At 36.1% G+C, this 21,748-nt stretch overlaps 1 protein-coding gene across 4 annotated transcripts in view; it reads left to right on the forward strand.

Moving 5' to 3' along the window:
* The window catches only part of ORC3 (origin recognition complex subunit 3), a 59,318-nt gene that overhangs the window by 11,800 nt on the left and 25,770 nt on the right, over positions 1-21,748 (forward strand). For 2 of the 4 annotated variants that reach the window (XM_014848434.3, XM_014848435.3), the window contains exons 5-12: positions 1,265-1,369; positions 2,284-2,426; positions 3,705-3,835; positions 5,516-5,675; positions 6,922-7,035; positions 11,155-11,288; positions 11,772-11,835; positions 21,495-21,611. In XM_014848434.3, coding sequence (XP_014703920.2) covers positions 1,265-1,369; positions 2,284-2,426; positions 3,705-3,835; positions 5,516-5,675; positions 6,922-7,035; positions 11,155-11,288; positions 11,772-11,835; positions 21,495-21,611 — 968 coding nt within the window. The remainder of the gene's footprint in view (positions 1-1,264; positions 1,370-2,283; positions 2,427-3,704; positions 3,836-5,515; positions 5,676-6,921; positions 7,036-11,154; positions 11,289-11,771; positions 11,836-21,494; positions 21,612-21,748) is intronic. The other 2 variants (XM_070496394.1, XM_014848436.3) reach the window with 1 other exon arrangement.

The raw sequence follows: 21,748 nt of genomic DNA on the forward strand, positions 1-21,748 counted from the left end.
AAGACAGGATAAGCCAGTGTTTTCTAAACTCCCACATTTGTTCAGACATGCAGTATCACAGTCATAGACCATAACACATGCTAGGAATATCGTTTTGATACTATAAAAAAAAATCTATACTCAATGCTTAAGTACAGTTGCACATTTGTTATTTTCAAAAAGGTATATCCATGTAAAAATACCCTGCCAACGTTTTTATTTGTTGGCTCTCCTAGAAAAAAAAACGTTCCTTATTGATGGCATGGATGATTCTGAAACTTTTCTTTTTCTTCCAAGCAATGGGAGTTTTATAGTAGCAAGTCTCAAGCAATTTCACGATGTCTACTGCTGGTACCTGCCTAAGCACCAAAAACTTTCTAGAAATCACAGATTGTGACATTAGGGAAATTATCAGTTAATAGAAGTTTTTCCCAAAATAGTGGGGACATTTCCACTCGACTCTGATAACTGCATGCAGAGCACTGAAACTCTGATTTGTGGAAATGAGAGCCATAGGTTCAGTAAATACCAAAAGGACTCTGAAGTTTTTATTTGTTTTTAGGCTCTTCCCTCAGAAATCAACTTAGTGTACATTTTACCTGTTGTAGCTACTACTTTGATCGTTAATAGTGTTGATGGTTGGATCCTCCTCACTTGTTAAGTCAGAGTCACAGTAAGGATGGAATTCATAGCCCCTTATTTTGTGTGTGTGTGTGTGTGTGTGTGAGGAAGATTGGCCCTGAGCTAACATCTGTTGCCAATCTTCCTCTTGTTGCTTGAGGAAGATTGTTGCTGAGCTAACGTCTGTGCCACCCTTCCTCTATTTCGTATGTGGGATGCCACCACAGCATGGCATGATGAGCAGTGTGTAGGTCTGAACCCGCGGATCCCAGGCCATCAAAGCAGAGCACTTGAACTTAACCACTACACCACCGGGCCGGCCCTGATAGCCCCTTATTTTTGAATGATTATTTTAAAGAGCTCTTTGTGAATTTGACAAAGTAATGAAATTGCTCCTAAGATGTTTTCAAGGGTCAACTACACATCCTCAGTAATTTTTTAAAAGAAATTGTGCTAAATACCTTTCCTGACAAATAAGTATAACGTGCCTTTAGATGTCTGTTGTTAATGGAGATCTCTTCATATATTTTCTTGGTTTCTGTTATTAATCATGTTTTAAAAATATTTTTACTTAGTAATTCACTTGACATATTAAATAGCTTTTCTTATTGTTAAATTATTATTAATAAAAAGGATGGTGTAATATTGATGTATTATCCCATAGGTGTGAATGTAACAGATCATGATTTAACATTCAGAAGTCTCACAGAAGCCCTTCAGAGTCATGTCACACCATATGTAGTCTCACTGCAATCTAAAGATTGTCCGGGTAAAGTATAAATGCCGTAATAACCTTGGTGAGATGTTACCAATCTCTTCGTCCTTCTCTCCCTCAGTTTTGGCAGGGTGAGGTTTAGTGCCTCCCAGTGATCTTGACTGTTGCAGGACTCTTTGCCACCTTTTGCTTTGTTTGTTTCAACCCATCTCTGTCCTATCAGCTTCGCTGCCAGTAATAGTCCAGGCATTTTACAAGATGTGTTCCTTAACTCAGTGAAATTTTAATAGGAAGGTTTGTGACAGGGGCTGAGAATTGAGGAATAGGGAGCTCTTAGCCCAACAGAGAGTCGACTACATAGGCTCATATTTATAGCCTCAAATCATCTTATTGTCCCACTTTGAAAGGCCCACTGTGGTAAAAATAGTCCATTGCTAGAGCTAATCTTGGGTATGTGAAGCCATGAAATCATAAAGAATGTGGACAGCAATACAGTAGAATGTGCTTAGATTTGGACTGATATAAGGGCTTTCTGTGCTTATGTTACTTTCATGTTCATAAACTGATTGGAATTAAGTAAAGCCCTTAGAACATCTTTAATGATGACTATAAGGAAGATTTATAATCAGTAAAATATCTTATGTAAATAAAACTTTTGATCCTTTTAGAGGGGCCTTAACAAACTTTTGTTGTCCAGTGTAATTTAAATGTATGTTATTCCTTATATAATTCATAGTTTTTGTGGTTACACATTTGCTTAGGTAATACTTTTATAGTAGATAATGTACATAAAGTTTGGCCTAGTGTTAGTCTGAATTAATGAAATTTAAATATTACAGAGAGGATACTTATGACCATTAATAGTTAATATGTTAAATGTTATGTTAGTTATATTAATGTTAAGTATAGAAAAACACATTCTTTATTCTCTAGGGGAAATAAGCTTTCTTACCTTTTATATTCTGCAGATGTGAAACATTTTTTGCAAAAGCTTGTCTCACAGTTGATGGACTGCTGTGTCGATGTAGAATCCAAAGAGGAGGAAAGCGCTCAGAAAAAGACACACTGTTCAATGGATTCTCTTTCCAGTTGGTATACTAATGTCACACAGGTAAGTGTAAACTCAGAATTTTTTACCAGGAAATTGGCATGTGATTGAAGAGTCTTTGAATTAGATTAAACATAGTACTGTTTTATTCTAATAAGAATATGCTTATGCAGCACTAGCTGTTAATTTAATAGTAGCTACTTATTTTTCCTAAGGCTCCTAGAGTTTAAAAGTATTCTTTTATCAATGTGCACCCTAATTCCTAAGTGTTTAGGTTCTTACAAGGCCATTTTATTTGTGGGAGAATGTCCTCTAGTGACAAAAAACAGTTCAGGAATTGGTTCTGCTGCAGGTTCTATCCCTGTGACAATGGCTATAACTTTGATATATTATCTCCTAGGTTCCTCAGTATTTGCTTTTGTGCAGTGGAACCATGCTGCCAATACCCATTGTCAACTTAGTCTCATGAGGAATAGTCATTTTTTTTTTTTTTTTAATTTGTTCCATGTTTAGAATTCTTGGGGAATAAATGCTCTGTAAGTAAAGTGTATTAAACAAACAGATAAATAAAAAGAAGTTCCATTCTACCATGACAGTCTCCGGTGAAAACGAATAACTTAGGTGATTCATGGGTCACTGTACCATAAAACCACAACCTTAGTTTATGATGTTGTGTAGCCAGATAGTATGGGAAAAAATACTGTGGTGGCATTTTCTGATGAACATATTTGCTGAAGTCATCATAAGTAAAGTTTCATTTTGCTTTATATAGGGATTAAACTGGTTTTAATGCTTACCATAATATCTAAGTTGATCCACAATTTTAGATTTTCTAGAAATCAAACACTACGTGTAGTTTATGTCAGGTATCTTTAAAAGATTGGGATCGAACCAGATGATATTTAAGGTGCTTTTCAACTTGAAATTTTACAGTAGCAGACCAGCAAGTAGTGTTATTATGCTTTTTAATAAAAAATACTAGTTCTTACCTTACAGCAAAGGAAAATATAACATTCTACCAAGAGAAAAATCAAATTTACAGAAAATGTTCTCTTTTCTCCATGCTTTTCCTGTTATTTTCTCAGATAGCAGAAAACTGTAAATATTTCATGAGTTATAGATTTTACTGAACCTTTTTCTTCTTGGTTATTATTCCCATGTCAGACACAGAAAGATTCTGCTAATAACTGTTGCCATGAGTTTCTATTTATTATGTGGGAGAAATAAAAGAAACAATGTTACTGTGAAATGTAAAGGGAGACACATCAACATGTGGCATTATAGCATTGTTTGAGTGGTAAGGCTTACTTCTGACTCCTTCTTTCCACAATGGCTTACAAGAAGACAGACCCAAAAATGCCAAGGAAAAAGAGGACTTCTAGCCAATGGCAGTCTCCTCCTGTTGTGCTTATCTTAAAGGATATGGAAAGCTTCACCACAAAAGTACTCCAAGACTTCATAATTATCAGCAGGTAGATGGTATATCACCTGGCTTCTGCCAAAGTTCGTTTTATTAAGAAAACATATAACTTTTAACTTAAAAAGCAACCTTTTTGGGAGAAAATGAATGGCAATTTAATCTTCATTTTAATACCAGCTGGATGGAAACCCAGATGATTTCACATTCCTTATAATTGAATGCCCAAAGACCTCCCATCAGATTTTCATTTGCTTTTTTGACCCAAGAATGAGAATCAAATGACAAAAGTTAGCCAGTTTTCAATGAGCATGATAAGGCAGTAAGAAATATAGTTTTTCTCACCAAGATTGTCTATGTCTTACTTGCCCATTAAATAGATAAACTGCTCCAGGTTGAAATATTTTTGTCGGGTCTTACTTCCACCCTTAGAAGCTCTGAGTTACATATAGTTCTACTGAGCAAGAATGTTTTCTAAATAACATTATCTTGTACAATATTTCTGTGAGAAACAACTTCCATGATCTCATTGGATCTTCAAAGCAATCCTATTTGACTCAGAGTTGAAGTAATTAACCCAGTTTTGTAATCTAGTGACATGCATTTCCCTTGGTACATTTTTGAGGATAAAATTTATTTTGGCTTCTTCTTTTTGTTAACTTGCATAATAGTTATGGCTACCTTTGCCTAAAGCTATATTGTGTTATAATTTACTATTATATTTATAATTCTAGTTTGATAGTGTCTTTATTTTACCATTGAAACTAAACTAATACTAAGATTTTTCTTAATGCTAACACTGAATTGCTTAACATGCTGGAAAAATGCACAGTAGAGAATAGTGACAGAAAAGCTGTACTTTTTTGGAGCTCAGACTTGTGACTCATTTTACCATCAAAAGTAAAGAAGAAGAACTTACAACAGTAGTAGATTCCAGGCACTTTACTCCTATGAAGGTAGACCTGTATACAGCTGGAATACTGAAAAGCAGTAGCTAACAGGAGGGAGCAAGCAAAGTCATTATCCATGATACAAAGGGCTCTGACCTGCAGTAGCTCTCAAACATAGTGCCGTTTTACTCTGTGGAAGCCATTTGTGTTCATACTGGTAATGCTAAGAATAAATTGTGTGCAGTAAATTTGAGTTAAGAATGCGAGGAAAGGATGTAACATTTTTTAATGATGTCCATTAAAAATATGTCTTACATATGTTTAAGAAAGGGTTTCTAATTCTTAGCTGTCGTGGCTGGGTGACATAGTGTCTGTTAGAAATGTCCATAAGTAGAGCAAGTGACCATGAAAATTAGTGAGCTTTATGTCACTGAACTCTTAAAGCCTAGGCTGGATGTGTAACTGTGAGGAAGACTGTAGGCAGGGCTCAAACGTCAGGCGAGAGGTTAAATGGAATGGTATCTAATACCTGTTCTGACACTCGGGGTTGGGTATAACCTTAGAGGGAGGCCCTTGATCTCTCTGGACCTCTGTGTTCTTATTTATAAAATGAGAACATCCATTAAAAGGTTGACTTCAGAGCTAGCATGTCTAGGAAATAACTGTTTCTATGTTATTTAACAGAGGAAAATGAGTGACCTAGAAAATTTTACTATTTAGCATAATACTCCTTTGGCAGTGTCTTATAAAGTAGACATTAAAATAAAAGTTGTCTTATTTTGAAATAGGATGTATTGAAATATATTTGCTAAATAAATTCCACTTTTGTATCTTCCTTTGAAAAGTCAACATCTACATGAATTTCCACTAATACTCATTTTTGGAATCGCCACATCTCCTATTATCATCCATCGGTTGCTTCCTCATGCAGTGTCATCTCTATTGTGTATAGAACTTTTCCAATCTTTGTCTTGCAAGGAGCACCTGACTACAGTACTTGATAAGGTAAAAAAAAGTGAAATAAGATGAAAAGAAAACTGCCAAGAATAGATTATAAATGTTAGTAATAAATTTCTACATCTCTCAGAGTATGATATTGAACATATTCCTTCACATATTTAAATATGTGAGAATTTTTATTAAAGATTTTCATAGCGGATAGTATTGCCTCTTTGAATAAAATATGAGCTTTATGAAAAGAATGATCATATCTATCTATATCTATTACCTATCATTCAATCAGTCAGTCATTACTCAATAGAATATTGTGGGTTTTTTAAATAAAGTTTTACAGAATTTAATGGCTTCCTAGTAACAGTAACAATGTTTTGATTCTTACATTGTATGTAAAGTGATTTGAAGTTTTTAATGGACTCTTTCCTGTCAGTACTGCTCTTGACAAAAAATAAATACTAATGTTTCCCCAGACCTTTAGCTCTGTTTCTACCTAAATAGAAATAGGGTTCTTTAGTATTGATTTGCCACAAATTGTTGCTAGACTCAGCTTCTTCAAGGTCTGCCTCATACTGCTTGTGTAAGGTAAACGAATGACAACTTTCCATTTCTTTACTAACCACATCTACGTTTTTTTCTCATAAAGGTGATATCCATTGGTTTACTGACATAGAGAAAGTTTTTCCAGCTACAGTATTTAAAATTGCTTGTTTGTGGCCAAATTCAGTTGGCTTTCTATAACTATGCTGCTGTTTAAAAAGCCTAGTATGACTTTTCATTTTAAGATGTAAAATCTTTACTATAGGCCATTGAAAACTGGCTGAATAATACAAATTCAGCTATTTTATATTTTTTAAATAGACATCTTTTAATTTTGGGTTTCTCATTTGACAGTGTATAATGTGTTACTCTTTATTCATGTATCTCAGTAGGGATGAAGAAGAAATCTTATCTGATAGCAAGAATTGCCCAAGCCTGCAGCTTCTTCAGTAGCTTCTGGTGGAAGAAGAGGGATTATATAGTTAATAGTAGTTTTTTAAAATTAGGAGTCAGATGGAGGATGATGGGTGGCTTTGATTCTGAAGATGTAGTATGAATAGCTTCTTCTTTTGGTTGATACTGTTGTATAAATTAATTTAAAATTTTGATTGATATTTGACATAAAAAACCTACCTACTAATTATAGCTTTCATAGTTACTGTGTCATGATATTCTTTGCCTCGTTATTTATGCTTGATATTTTTGAAGAGTGAAAAATAACAAGGAGTGTTCCTTGACCCCCTTTTATCTCTTTCAGCTACTTCTTACAACTCAGTTTCCCTTTAAGCTAAGTGAAAAAGTGTTACAGATTCTGACCAATATCTTTTTGTATCATGATTTCTCAATTCAGAACTTTATAAAAGGACTTCAGGTAAGAAGACACTAATAGGTTTGAAAATTCACAAGCTGGTTCTAAATAACGTGCATGTTTTTTCAAACTATTTATTGTGATAATTAAGGCATTTTAAATGGCTAAATCTAGGATAAGTAAATTCAAGTTGTAGTATTCTAGGTTCTAGCATTCCTTTGTTATCTTGCAGCAAAATATAGAGAACACATTAATTAAGGGGTCAAAAGTGGAAAAAGACCTCCCTCCATTCGAGTGATTCTTAGCCATCTTGGTAGTGGGGAGGAAGAGACCTTTTTTTGAGAATCTGCTGACAGCTTATGGACTTTCTACCTAGGAAATGCTGTATATAAGGGGTCACCAAACTTTCCGTAAAGCAGCAGATATTAAATATTTTTGGCTTTGCATGCTCCCTATGGTCTTTGTTGCATATTTTTCTTTTTTTTTTTTTAAGATTTTATTTTTTTCCTTTTTCTCCCCAAAGCCCCCCGGTACATAGTTGTATATTCTTCTTTGTGGATCCTTCTAGTTGTGGCACGTGGGACGCTGCCTCAGCCTGGTTTCATGAGCAGTGCCATGTCCACGCCCAGGATTCAAACCAATGAAACACTGGGCCGCCTGCAGTGGAGCGCGCGAACTTAACCACTTGGCCACAGGGCCAGCCCCCATATTTTTCTTTTTTTAAATAACCCTTTAAAGATGTAAAAAACATTCCTAGTTCCTGGGCCATACAAAAGTAAGCTGTGAGCTGTAGTTTGCTCTCTCCTGCACATATATATGTGTGTGTTCATTTATATTTATTCTTATATATTGGAAATCCATTTTCACTAAGGTTTCACAAATTGCTGGAAGAAACTTCATGAACTTAGATTCATAACATCTGTTCTAATCTAAAAAAAAGACCCTATTCACCAGTTGTTTAAAAGTTAATGTTATTTCCTTCTCTTGGCAACTACCTAAAATACCTCAGCAAAGTGTAGTCATTGTGAACACATGCCAGTTGTTAAGTTCATTGAAACCTATATGTTAGTAACCTTTGGTACAAAGTGCAATATGATAATACCTCATGTTGTGTAGTGCCTTGAAGATTATAAATTATTTCTCATATGTATTCTTCCTCCACATAAAACACTGTAGTGGTCTCTTATGACTAATGTGTGTGTGTGTGTGTGTGTTTTTCAAATTTAAAAAGAGTATTTTAAAGTAAGAAAATATCATTTACCTTAGCAATATGTGAAATTAAATGATATTGAGATAAAAAACTTTCTAATTTACTTCTCATTTATTTCATTCACTCATCTGTGTACTCATAAGTATCATCAGGAGCCTCCTATAAGCCAAGCACTATGCTGAGCCCTGGAGATACAGAGAACAAAGAAATCTGCCTTCAAATCACTCACTGTTTAGAGAAGGAAGCAGAAGAGTAAACCTGCAGTTACAGTTCTGAGTAGTCACTGCTGTGAAAGAAACCTGCCTGGGGATTCCGTAGGAGAGCAGAAGTGTATCCTGAGGAATAGGAATTAGCCAGGTCAAAACAGGAAGAGCATTCCAGGCAAAGGCCACAATAGAGGGAGAGAGATCTATTAGAGGGCTATGGCAGTAATGTAGACAGGATATGACAAGGGCTAAACTAAGGCAGTGATAGTGGGACTGGAGAGGAGGAAACAAATTTGAGGATGAGAGAGAATCAATAGAACCTAGTGACTAAGTGGATCATAGGATATGTAAGAGAGGAACATTGGCGACAGACACAGTTCTAGCTTGGCAGATGGATTGGCGGTTGGTACCATTTATTAAGTGTACATGTTAATGTAAAGCGAAGAGCCAGTTTGTTAGAAAAGGATGAACTTCTTTTTGTATATGGTTGATTTGGGGTATGTTGGATATAAAGATTTGGCACTCAGGAGTAAGATCTGGACTAGAAATATTTAGGATTCATCATTGAAAGGTGGTAGTTGACGTCATGTAATGAGGATCAGGCATCACCCAGAGGAGTGAAGAAAGGACCGAGGTAGAACCCTAAGGCAAGCTGACACAGAAGAGTGAGCAATACAAAAGGAGACTAAGCACAGTAAAGAAATCCAGTGGAAAGTAGAGTATCACTGCACTGGAGGGAAGAGTTTTAGGAAATATAAACTGTAGTCTCAAATACCATTGAGAAAGTGACTGAAGAAAAAGACATTAACCAGGTTACTTAATCTCTCTGGGTCTTGGTTTTTTCATCTATAAATGAGGGGATCAGATTAGATGATTTTTTTTTCTCTTTGAGGAAGATTAGCCCTGAGCTAACATCCACCGCCAATCCTCCTCTTTTTGCTGAGGAAGACTGGCCCTAAGCTAACATCCCTGCCCGTCTTCCTCTACTTTATATGTGGGACTCTTGCCACAGCATGGCTTGACAAGTGGTGCTAGGTCTGCACCTGGGATCCAAACCAGCGAACCTCTGGCCGCCAAAGCGGAACATGTAAATTTAACTGCTGCGCCACCAGGTGGGACCCCAGATTAGATGATTTTTATAGGTTCCTGATAATTGACTAAGCACCTCCTTTGTGCTGGGGACTTTACTCAGTATTTACGTTGTTTCATTAATATGTATTATTGTCCTCAGTTTTGCACATGAAGAAACAGAGGCTTGGGTTAAATGGTTTGGCCAAGGTTGCATGGCTAATAAGTGGCAGAGCCTTTACACCCCATTAGTCCAGTGCTCCTAATTATCAGTAGGAAGTATGTGTAGTCCTGATTTCTGCAGGAGGTTCGATAGGGCAGGTAATCATTCTGTATATATTTAAGTCCTTCCATAATTAGGTGGATATGTTAACCAACTTATTAATTGACCTGGGTGTGAGAACACACTTGGACAAAATAGTTAAGTAATGCTGGGTCCTTATCCTATTTATAGTTGTACTGTAACTCATGTGATTTCCTCCCATCCTCCTCAGCAAATCTGGTATCATGTTTGGTTTTTACTTTTCTCATGTGTAAGAAGTGGTGTTAACATCAGAATAAATATTATCACATTAATATAATTGGAAAATGTAAGAAACAAGATTGTTACTATGTGCAAAAATAATTTAGCACTTGACATGAACAGTTGCTTTTTATTTTATACTTATGTCTAAGTTAGGCTGGCCCTTTACCTTACAGCCTTATATTTCTTCTGGAATGGACTATTTTGGAGGATTTCCTTTAGCCTTGGGTATCTGATCCTCAGTTATATGGGCTGAGAAATTCATTTTCAGTTTACCTGGGAAGGATCAAGCTGAAATACCTTTAGACTGATATATAAGCTAGTATGTCAATTTATTAATTTGTGATGGAGAATGCTGTTTTCCAGTGACCAGAATGTGTTTTGTCCGCTATCTAGGGAACTGTCTCTCCAGTATCAAGGAATCTGGAAAAACCAAACTGGTCACTAGAGTCAGTTTTTAACATTTGGATAGTCTTGTGAGATATATCTTACAAGTTATGGGAGAATCTGGAAAATCATAACCCCTTGTACTGCAGGAGACCATAGATAGCATTCTAGTCACTAGAATACTTATATCTACCAGATATTGCACTATGTTTTCCTCCATGAGATAAAACATGAATTTAAAAGGATACATTTTCTTTAGCCATCCCTCATTTTTCATTATTCTCTTTTATCAATAGGCAAACCTTCTACCATTGAAGCATTTTTATTTACTTAGCAGACCAGTTTTTACAGTGATTTTAGATCAGTATTTTCTTATGAGTATTTGGTGTATGAATATTGACTAAGCACCTCCTTTGTGCCAGGCACTTTACTAAGTATTTACGTTGTTATTAGACATTTAGGTGACAGCCCAGTCTTATCCCCACTGCATTAACTGTTATTGTAAGTGAGTTGCTTCTGACAGCTTATCTATCCGTTTATATTAGTTTCTTTTAGTTTATACTTCAGAGATTACAATTTTCTCACTTTGCAAAATTGGAGCCTTAAAATATTAAAGGTATGGTACCATTTATGCATTGTTTGCAGTGTTATTGTGACATTATTAAATATATTAGTGCCATAAATACTTTTGCTGTTTAAAAAAAGACACCTTAAAATTGAGCAGACATAGGGCAAACGATTTACTGCCAAAGTATAACAAATATATTTAATCTTCACATTTCTTTCAGCTTTCTCTATTAGAGCATTTCTATTCCCAGCCTCTCAGTGTTCTGTGCTGCAGTCTCCCAGAAGCCAAGAGAAGAATACATTCTTTATCAGATAATCAATGTGAAAACATCCGACGTCTTCCATCATTTAGGAGGTAAAAAGAGAAGTACATATTTAACACATCTTATAATAGAGTTTAGGGTAAAATAAGGAATCTCAGATCCAGTTATTTTTGAAGTGGGGAAAGGAAAAATAACCTTTTTGTTTTGTTCAGAGCAAAATAAAACCCTTCTAATTGTGAGATATCTTTGTTGTATTTGAAAATTTGCCATAAAGAAAAATATTTTTACCAGGGGACATAATTTGCAGGTTTTCTAGAATTACTTTTTATAAATAACATTTCCTATTTCTGGAGTCTATGGCCTTTGTTTCTGATTAGACCTTTAGACTATGAACTGCAGCTGATTTAAGGAGTTAAAAATTACTGTTAAACCATGACTGTCATCTTGAATTTATTTTTGAGAAGAAATGAAAGAATGTGGCCACCAGTCTACGTAGTTCTTTTTCCTCATATGGCATTCAAATATTTAGAATGTTTAATTTTCTCTTTTTGTGTGTGGGATGGTAAAAATTTTAGGTACGTGGAAAAGCAAGCTTCAGAAAAGCAAGTTGCGCTATTGACCGATGAGAGATTTTTGAAGGTAGGAATGTGGGTGTATCTGTTTCAGTTTTATTCTTTTTTTCCTTCATGAAAAAGAATATGCACATTACATTTATTGAGTTAATTTTATAAAACATATATGTACATCCTAATATGCTTTGCACAATGAAGTAGTGAGTTTTGATAATCATATAGGAAGGTGACTATGAAAGATGACACAAAACCTTAGTTCTAAAACATAACACTTTTTTTATTGAGAAAAAGTTTTAAGTGTAACACTAGGTTTCTCCTGTGGTCTATTTTGAAAACACTTTTAGATCTCAACTTTCTTTCCTCATAGCAGTTTTGGAACCTGCAGCCAACCTCATTTTAACGTTCTTTTAAAGGCTGTCGTAAATAAAAGCCCATGGAAGCCATGCAGCTTAGGGACCCACTGCTGAATGGGTATTGATTTGATTTGAAAAAATATCATAATATGTTGACAGTGTAGTGCTAGGGAAACAGTAATAAGCTTAGAAAATTATGAGCTAGCCATACAACATATGGAATATCAAAAGAAGAGGGTTTTTTCCTTTCTTGAATAAATAATACTTGGCCGTGGTACATAATTCAAAAGGCAAAAGATAATACACAGTGAAAAAACCCCCTTCCACCTTTATTCTCCAACTACTCACTTCCCCTCCCTGGATACAGTCAGTGTTTTAGTTTCTTATGTATCATTCTAGAGCTACTCTCCACACAGACAAGTAATTATATGTATTTTTGAAGAAGATAAGGATATTATATACACTACTCTGCACCTTGTTTTGCACTTAATCTTGGAAATCATTCCATATCAGTACTAAAGAGTGGCATAGTATTTTACTGAATGAATGTACCTTCATTTTATTGAACAAGCCCCTCATTGAGGGACAATTAGAAATACATAAGGTCACACTTACTTTCATACTCTTCATGCCTTTTTTAGGAAAAAGTTGTTAGAAAATTATAATAAAATTAAGATGAGATTGAAGTTAAGCCCTAGTGCTATGTGTGGTTTTGCTGATACGTACTATTTTCCAATTTTGAATAAAAGAAGGTTAGCTCCTAAAGGGCATGTGTTCTGTATATTTCTAAATACTAATTTACCTCCTTTTTGCAAATTCTCAAAAAATATTAAGAGTGGCTTTTTTTAAATTGAGGTATAATTGACATACAACATTACAGTGGGGAATGGCTTTTATTAAATATTATTTCTAATGCGGGCTCCATACTGGGCCATAGTATAAAATCACTTCTGGATTGTGTTTAATAGTCGTTTTAATAATTTCTGTAACCTTTTCAGAGCAGTATAGGAAGTCCTCAAATCCTAATGCAGGTTATTTCAGTAGAAAGGAAATGTAAGAACCAGTGGAAAAGGATGTATACTATTTACTGAGTCTTTAAGATTGGATAGATTAGCTCTCTGCTGAGTCAGCTAGTTGCCAAGTACATTTCCTGGTAGAACTTTGTCAAGAGTGTATTTTCAGAAGCCAGGAATAGATTTTTAAAGAGTACTTTTAACTGTTGATATCACAAAGGGAGAGAATGTCTAGGCTGGAGCATTAAAAGAAATAGCGTGACACTTATCTCTGCTTTTCAGTAACTTTTGTGTATTTTCTAAGCGTTTATTTTTACTGTACTTGTTCTTATTGCACTTAACCAGCCCTGTTTATTATTATCTTTGGTGTGTTCATTTTAGGATTGTATATTTTGTCATTTAAAGGCATATTTTTTGAGACTTACATAGTGAGAAATATGAAGGAGCACAAAGATTTGTACCCTTACCCTGAAAAAGTTATCTGCAGGCTACCTGCTAAATTCAAAGGACAGAAGACGTCTGTGAAAAATATTAATCAATTGTCTGTTGATTTTTCTAGTTTAGAGTGAAAGTAGTTTTGAATATTTTATTCTTATTATAATGCTGCTCTTTTTCCGTTTTTATAGTTTTCTTTTAAAACACATGATAATCCATTTTATCACAATAAAAAAAATTGGAAAAACTCCATATGATAATCAATATGGTACCACATGATATGGGGGAGGATCCTGATCTTGACTCAGAAATCTTGCATTTGAACTCCAGCTACTCATATAACAATAAAACTTTTATAAATGTAAATCATAAATATTGTTACTATTTGTTTTTCACTATGATAAAAAATTAAGATATCAATATGAATACATAGTTTTATTTATTATAGTATTCTGTATTATAATAAATACTATATATAATAAAATATATAATACTCTATGTTATATAGCCACATAGATTATATAGTTATATAGACATGCCTATTGTTAGAGTTTATCATTTTGTACCCATTTTGTACACTCAGATTTCTAAGACATAGACCTCAAACTTTACTCCAGAGAAATTTATGCTTTTTATATTTAGACTGTTTCTGCCCTAAAAATCTACTTTGCTCTCCACTCTGCATCCCCAGAGTTTCTGATTTTGTAGCTCTGAAGTAAGTTTCAAGAATTTGCATTTCTAGCAACGTCCAAGGTTAATGCTGATGTTGCTGGTGTGGAGACCATTCTTTGAGAACCACTGAACTAGACTGACTCCCTAGAAGGAAATGTTGTTTATTGTTTCCCATATGTTATTTTCTTAAGTGTAGAACTCATCTACTAAATCCCAACTTAAACAAATGATTCATCTCAATTATACTCTGACTGGACTCAAGATGTGAAAAAAACCCTCAACTCCTGTAATATTACGGACCCTTCAATTCACAGATACTACTTTCAAACTATATGCCACCTTTGTATTTCATAAACTCCTTTTAAGAGCGGGTTTTTTGAGAATGTACTTTTAAATTTAAAAGTTCAGCTGATTAAACCATGTACATTTGTAGAAGTTTCCTGGGAAGTGAATTCAAACTAAGGTGGGACGTTAGAAGGTCATATACAGCTGATGAAAGACTAAAGGTTCTGTGCATTTTCTCCTTTTTGAGTCGGCTGACCCTTGAGCAGTTGTACAGTGCAGCTGGGTACAATGGCCGGAAAGTGTGCTCTGACAGTGCACTATCAAGTTTTTCTAGGTTCTAGCAGAATGAGTTTGCACGAACTCCCATTAAGCTCAACTTCCGATGGCTCAATAGCTATGAAAGCCTGTGGTAGAAATTTAACCAAACAATCTTGAAAGTTCCTTCTGGCTCTAGAGCTGTGGTTTTATTTACTTGTCTGTTAAACAATTAGTAAGAATTTTTTCTGACTGGTTAAATCATTGATTCCTCATTAAAATTTTAGTTTAGTACATAGGTGTAATTGAAGGTAGGTAAATTATGTTAGACTACTATACTTTTTAGATGAAACGGGAGGAGCAGTGACTGGATATATTTTTACCCATAGTGCTGCTTTAGTAATCGAGCTATTTTTTTTTTAATTTAAACCTTTATGAAACAATATTTCATGAGAAATTGACTTGTCAAAAGTGCCTTAAACAGAACTTCAAACACACCATAATTACAAAGATATAATTTTTATTGTCTGTGCCAGAAATTTTGTTCCAAGTTAGATATTAAGGAGACCTTTAAAGAAGATTGTGGCTTCATATATTTGCATAATTGTTATCCTTATCTGATAAAAAAAACACTAGGGCTTGAAATACTGGAAAGATTTTTTAAATAGTGAAAAATTCTCTTCCTTTCCATGAGCAAATGTTTTGGGGGAATGGGGTAACATTAACAGCTTTTCCCAATTAGTAGATAATTGTTATGCACTGTCTCATTGTGAGTCACAGCCACCACATAAGACAGATGTTTTTATCTCTTTGTATAGATGAAAAGAGTCACAAAATGATTAAATAACTTGCCTGTCTAAAGTGTCACATTTAGCAAATGGAAGATCTGGCATTAATACCCAGGCCTGATGTCAAAGCTCACACATTTTCCATGACACTTTTTTCAAGAATTAGTATAAACTGATGAGAAGGAGCCTAAGGTTCTTTATTAGTGTTTGAGAAATCAGAAATGGGGTTTTCAAATACTGTGGCAAGTTAATGATGAAGATCTTTTGTAGGAGGCTTAGAAAACCACTCGGTAGGAGGCAGCTTCAGCCCCTATAGTGAGGTGGCCACGTGTCATGCAGCACTACATGCTGTTGCTCCAGTTAAAGAAAGAAGGCGAAACAACCCCTTCTCTCCACCAAATATATGTTGTTAGGTCATTATATAGTTACGTATTATATATGTATACACCAGTGTCATTTATGTAGACACACACACACACTTTATTTTCAAGAGACTTTTTTTAAAAAAGCAAGTCCCAACACCATAGCAAAGATTGGGTTCATTTTAATCCTGTGCTTTCCACACCAACCACATCATCAATACATATTACCAGTAATGATTTGCTATTCATGTTGATCCTGTCTTGTCAAGAAGTTACATTATGCTCAGTATATTTAATGAATGACTAATTCCATATACTTCTTTTAAGAAAATCCATTTATATATTTTTACTCAAATCTTCCGTAAAGCTATTTGGCATGGTTTCAATGCTTAAAGGGTTAAACTTTGTGCCATGTAGAAAACTCATATACAGTCCCTAACAGGTGACAGTTGACATTTTATTATTCTGACCTGTTAATATTTCATGTCTCTATGCCTGTGTGCCCAACTAGCTCTTAAATCTATTGAGAGCGGCACATAATTCTTGAACTTCTTAGAATTGTAATGTGGTACTATTAGAAAGACAACCTGATTCATCATGCTCATTTTACAAATGAAGAACTACAGCCAAGGCAGGGAAGCGTCTGAGGTCACAGAGCGAGTTCGTGGGAGAGCAAGGACTTCTTTCACCATTTAGTTTGCTCATCCTGGTGATTCATGAACAGAAGGCACAAAACTGGTTCATGAATTTGGGGAGAACTGCCTTTCACCTTTGCTCCCACCTCTTTCTGTTTCTTTTGATAGACCTAAAGGTCAAGAGGAGGGGAAAAAACCTATTAGAAAAAATAACAACAGGAAAGAAGAAAACAAGCGCAAGACAAATACCGCATGTGACAGGACGAGTGAGGTGTGAGCCTCACAGAGTGTCAGGATCCAAACCCTCTGTCAAGTGCTTCTCCTGGTCTACAGTGCCCAGTAGGAATAGGGAGAACAAACGGCAGAGATGGATGCGAAGACCAGTGCTCGTGCCACACGAGAGCCGGGAGCAAGCTGTGCTTGGCGCTCTTATTTGGTAGCTGTAATATGATAAGTCAAGTCTGGGAAAAACTGCCAGCCAAAATTTCTCTCTAATGGGAAAAATAATGCTTAGTTCTATCAAGATGATAAATGAGAAAATGCTGTTTTCTTGGACAGCTAATACCTCTTAATCCTAAAATTCAATGTAAGTCTGTTTTACCAGCTTTTAATGATCAGTGAATTGATTAAAAGGAACAAGACACAAAAATTTACAGTCATTTTTATGTACTTCCTTAAGTACACTTATGTACATTCTTCACCCTGGTGCATACAATTCTACACACAAAAGTGATAAATATTATGGAAATCAGAAGAGAAATAAATGCAAAAACTAAGCATCATAGCAAATGTAATTCTGCCTGGTCATATTTTCCTTACCTGTATATAAGATTTACAGATCCATTGGCTTCTCCTCCACAGAAACTAACTAGCTCAGTCATGATAGAGGCCCTGTCGTCTAAGTAAACCATAATACATGAATGATTTTTGAATGAATGACCGACAGAACTTATGTGATTGGAGACGGCTAATTTAAAAGGGTGTATTACACACTGATTGGCAACCCACGGCATAATATGAATGTGGTTCTTTTTAGGTCCATAGTTTTTTTTAAAGACTGAGCCAACATTTACAAATTGAGAAATTTTATGTTAAAATTTCAGACTTTTGTCTTCTTTTGAAAAATTAGTAAATCTGGCCCACATCCAGCAAGACAACAAGCAGTTGCTCTTATTTAGAAGAGAGACTGAGGGCCAGCCCGGTGGCGCAGCGGTTAAGTTCGCACGTTCTGCATCTCGGCGCCTGGGGTTCACCAGTTTGGATCCCGGGTGCGGACATGGCACCGCTTGGCAAGCCATGCTGTGGTAGACGTCCCACATATAAAGTAGAGGAAGATGGGCAAGGATGTTAGCTCAGGGACAGTCTTCCTCAGAAAAAAGAGGAGGATTGGCAGTAGTTAGCTCAGGGCTAATCGTCGTCAAAAAAAAAAAGAAAAGAAAAAGAAGAGAGACTGAGTGTTGGTCTCCATTCATTAATGCACTTCCTCATTCAACAGATTTATTTATTTATTTATTTATTTTTGCTGAAGAAGATTCGCCTTGAGCCAACATCTGTTGCCAATCGTCCTCCTTTTTGCTTGAGGAAGATTAGCCCTGAGCTAACATCTGTGCCAGTCTTCCTCTATTTTGTATGTGGGTTGCCGCCACGGTGTGGCCGCTGCTGAGTGGTGTAAGCCCATGCCCTGGAACTGAACCCGGGCCATGGAAGTGTAGCATACTGAACTTAAATGGGGCCAGCCCCTCAACAGATATTTCTGGAGTGCCTAGTGTGTGCCAGGTATTAGTCGAGGTGCTAAGAATACAGGAGTGAACAAAACAGACAAACAGCCCTGCCTTCATGGAGCTTACATACTAGCAAGATAAATCGGTAAACTATGTTAGTGATAATTGTTAAGGAGAAAAGAGTAAAGGAGAGAAAGGGACTGAAGTTTGGTGTGCATGCAGAGTAGGATTGAAATTTTAAATAAGGGCCTCACTAAGAAGGTGAATCTTGAGTAAAGACCTAAAGGAAGTTACAGAGCTTGCCATACAGGAATCTAGGAGAAGAAAGAGAATTCCAAGCAGAGTGAGAGCAAGTGGAAAGGACCTGAGGTTGGAGCCTGTCTGGCATGTTTGAGAAAGAGTGAAGAGGCTGCTACGTGTTTGCTGTTTTTCTTGTAGCGGAGAAATATTTCTGTCCCGTATCTTATAAAAGATTAGTCAAGACAAAGAGGTCTTCATATTTCAAGAACAGAAGAAAGCATATCTCTTTGGGAAATAATGAATATCCCTAGACAAAGTGTATCTTTGTAGAAAACAATCATTCTAAACACAATTAGGAAATAAAACAGTGGCAACTATGACTAGTGTACAGAAAAGATGCTGGAGGAAAAATTTAATGAATGGAAAACAGGATTACTATTTCAACAGACTTTGGACATAAGGCAGAGATCTGGGGTGGTCAAAATTACTCTTGAAAATCCCTTAGAAAGATATAACAGATCTTATGTCGTTAAGTTCAGCTTGTTGCTGCCTTCAAATTGATTGTGATTTCTAGTGACCCTGTGAGTAGCAGAGCTGAGCCCTGCCAGGTCTTTTTATGCTGTCTTCTCACCTTCCGGTGCTCTACCAGACTGTTTCACTGCTATTCACGGGGTTTTCATGGCCAATTTTTTTGGAAGAGGGTGGTCAGCTCCTTCTTACTAGTCTGTCTTAAATCTGGAAGCTCCTCTGAAACCTGTCCACCATGGGTGACCCTACTGGTATTTGAAATACCAGTGGCATAGCTTTCAGCATCACAGCAACAAGCAGCAGCCACAGGACGACAACTGACAGACGGGTGGTGTGGTTCCCCGACCAGGAAATTAACCCGGGCCACAGTGGTGAGAGCAACGGATCTTAACCACTAGACCACCAGGCTGGCTAAATCCAGCACAGCCAATTTTACTTCTAGTGTTGGAACCAGAACTCCATTTCCTCAGTTGAGCAGCAGATGAGATAGTCTGCCATGTTATATAAATGAAACAAAACAAAAGTAGGTAGCAAAACAAAGCAAAAGTAGGTAGCGCTAGTAGCATGAAGTATGATTATTATTTTGTAATAGATTCCTTTTTCTCCAGAATATTCCATTTAAAAACTATTTAAGCACACAGCAATGCAAACAATTAGTGGCTTTATGCAATCTTTATGTTATAGCTTACAGTAAAAATATAATTAAAGTATACTCTCCCAGTGGTGGTTAAAGTATCTTTTGTTATGATAGGAGACCTAGATTTTTGAAATTGCCAACTATCTCAAATACTGGGAGGAAAAACTTTTTTTGCTGAGGAAGATTCACCATGAGCTAACATCTGTTGCCAATCTTCCTTTTTTTCTAATCTTCCTCTTTTTTCACTTGAGGAAGATTAGCCCTGAGCTAACATCTGTGCCAGTCTTCCTCTGTTTTATATGTGGGTCACTGCCACAGCATGGCTGACAAGTGGTGTAGGTCTGCACCTGGGATCTGAACCTGCAAACCCAGGCTGCTGAAGTGGAGTGTGCTGAACTTAACCACTATGCCATGGGGCAGGCCCCCCTTTTTTTTGGTGAGAAAGATTGGGCCTGAGCTTACATTTGTGGCCATCTTCCTCTATTTTGTATGTGAGACACCTGCACAGCATGGCCTGATGAGTGGTGTGTAGGTCCACACTGGGGATCTGAACCAGCAAACCCCAGGCTGCCAAAGCGGAGCGTGCAAACTCAACCACTATGCCACCAGGCCAGCTCCCAGGAAAAACATTTTGATACCAAAAGCTTTTCTTTAATTTGTCCTATGCTTTCAGGTAATGCCCATAGATTACTGACCAAGGAATTTATTTCTAAGTGAGTTAGAGTTTAGGCAAGTATATCAGATTTGTTGTTTTATATTGGTTAGATTTGCTTGAATTTATTGATATCTGAGGTGTTATTTTCTGCATGGTTGGCTGCTGAAAATAATGGATATCTGCAAGCTATTACTGAAAAAAAGACAGCCCAGTAGTTAAAGTCCTTTATTTGACTTCTTAGAGGAGGAAAAAGTTTGAAGACCATGTCACAGATCATAATCCTCTTAAGAAAACATTAGAGAAATAAGCCATTATAAAAGTACTTGAGGTCTGAAAACACTTGATAGGACACAGGGTTTTAAAATAATTACTCAACTATTTCAGAAGGTTCTAGAAAACAATGCCACCCACAAAAAAATATCTTTTGAAACTGATTTGTGAGATTAGTCATCCCATAGGTTTCTTAAGACACTGTTTCCCATATCATACTTGCTGGATTCTAAATTATAAAGCTTGTTAGCTTCAGATTTCTCTTTTTCACTTCCCCCCCTCACTTGCTAAAGTAAATAAAATCAGTATTAGAGATCCTCAACAAAAGGCAAGGATTTATCAGAATTACCTGTGGTGTTTCTTCTACAGTCTTTTCCACTTCCCTTTCAAACAGAACTCTAGCAGTACTTTAAGAAAAGCATACATCATAAGCAGAACCTCACCAACTGTTAATTACATTTGTACTGTGCTCTCTGGTGATCTCACCCTTCCGATGCCAGTGAGGGAGGGATAGGGTCACGGGTCCACCTCGCCATGGCACACCCCACAGGCACAGGCAGGTACTCAGCAACATGCTCTTTTGCACACTTGTATTTTTGGGTACCAAGTTATTGTGGCAATGCTGTAGATAGGAGGAAATTAGAGTGTTAATTTTAGTGTGTGTAAAGTATCACTAGGCTTGATACTAAATCAAAAACGCTCACCCAGCCTTTATCCTGGATTTTGTGTGCATTATAAATTCTCAGAATTAAGGAGGTTAATTTGTAATTCTGAATCTTCTCTCATCATTTTTTGGAAATTATGTATATCCATGAAGTAGATTTTAGTATTATATTGTTTTAATTATGGACTTACATATTTGTAATGTGATTTTTAGGAGGAAGCACAATCATTACTAGAAAACCTGTATGTTTACCATACAAATTACTTCCTGGTTTTGAGATGTCTTCATCAATTCACCTCTTCTCTTCCCAAGTACCCATTGGGTCGACAGGTAACTTCTTCCTTTGAAATCTATAAAGTAGGAATATTAGTAGTTTTTTGCTTTGATTTCAGTAGCATTCAGGGATATCAAAATTTGAAATGGATCCAAATCTTACAGTGAGTGCACAATCTAAATCAATTCCAGCT

The sequence above is a fragment of the Equus asinus genome, chromosome 24 (assembly GCF_041296235.1).
Source record: "Equus asinus isolate D_3611 breed Donkey chromosome 24, EquAss-T2T_v2, whole genome shotgun sequence".
NCBI lineage: Eukaryota > Metazoa > Chordata > Mammalia > Perissodactyla > Equidae > Equus > Equus asinus.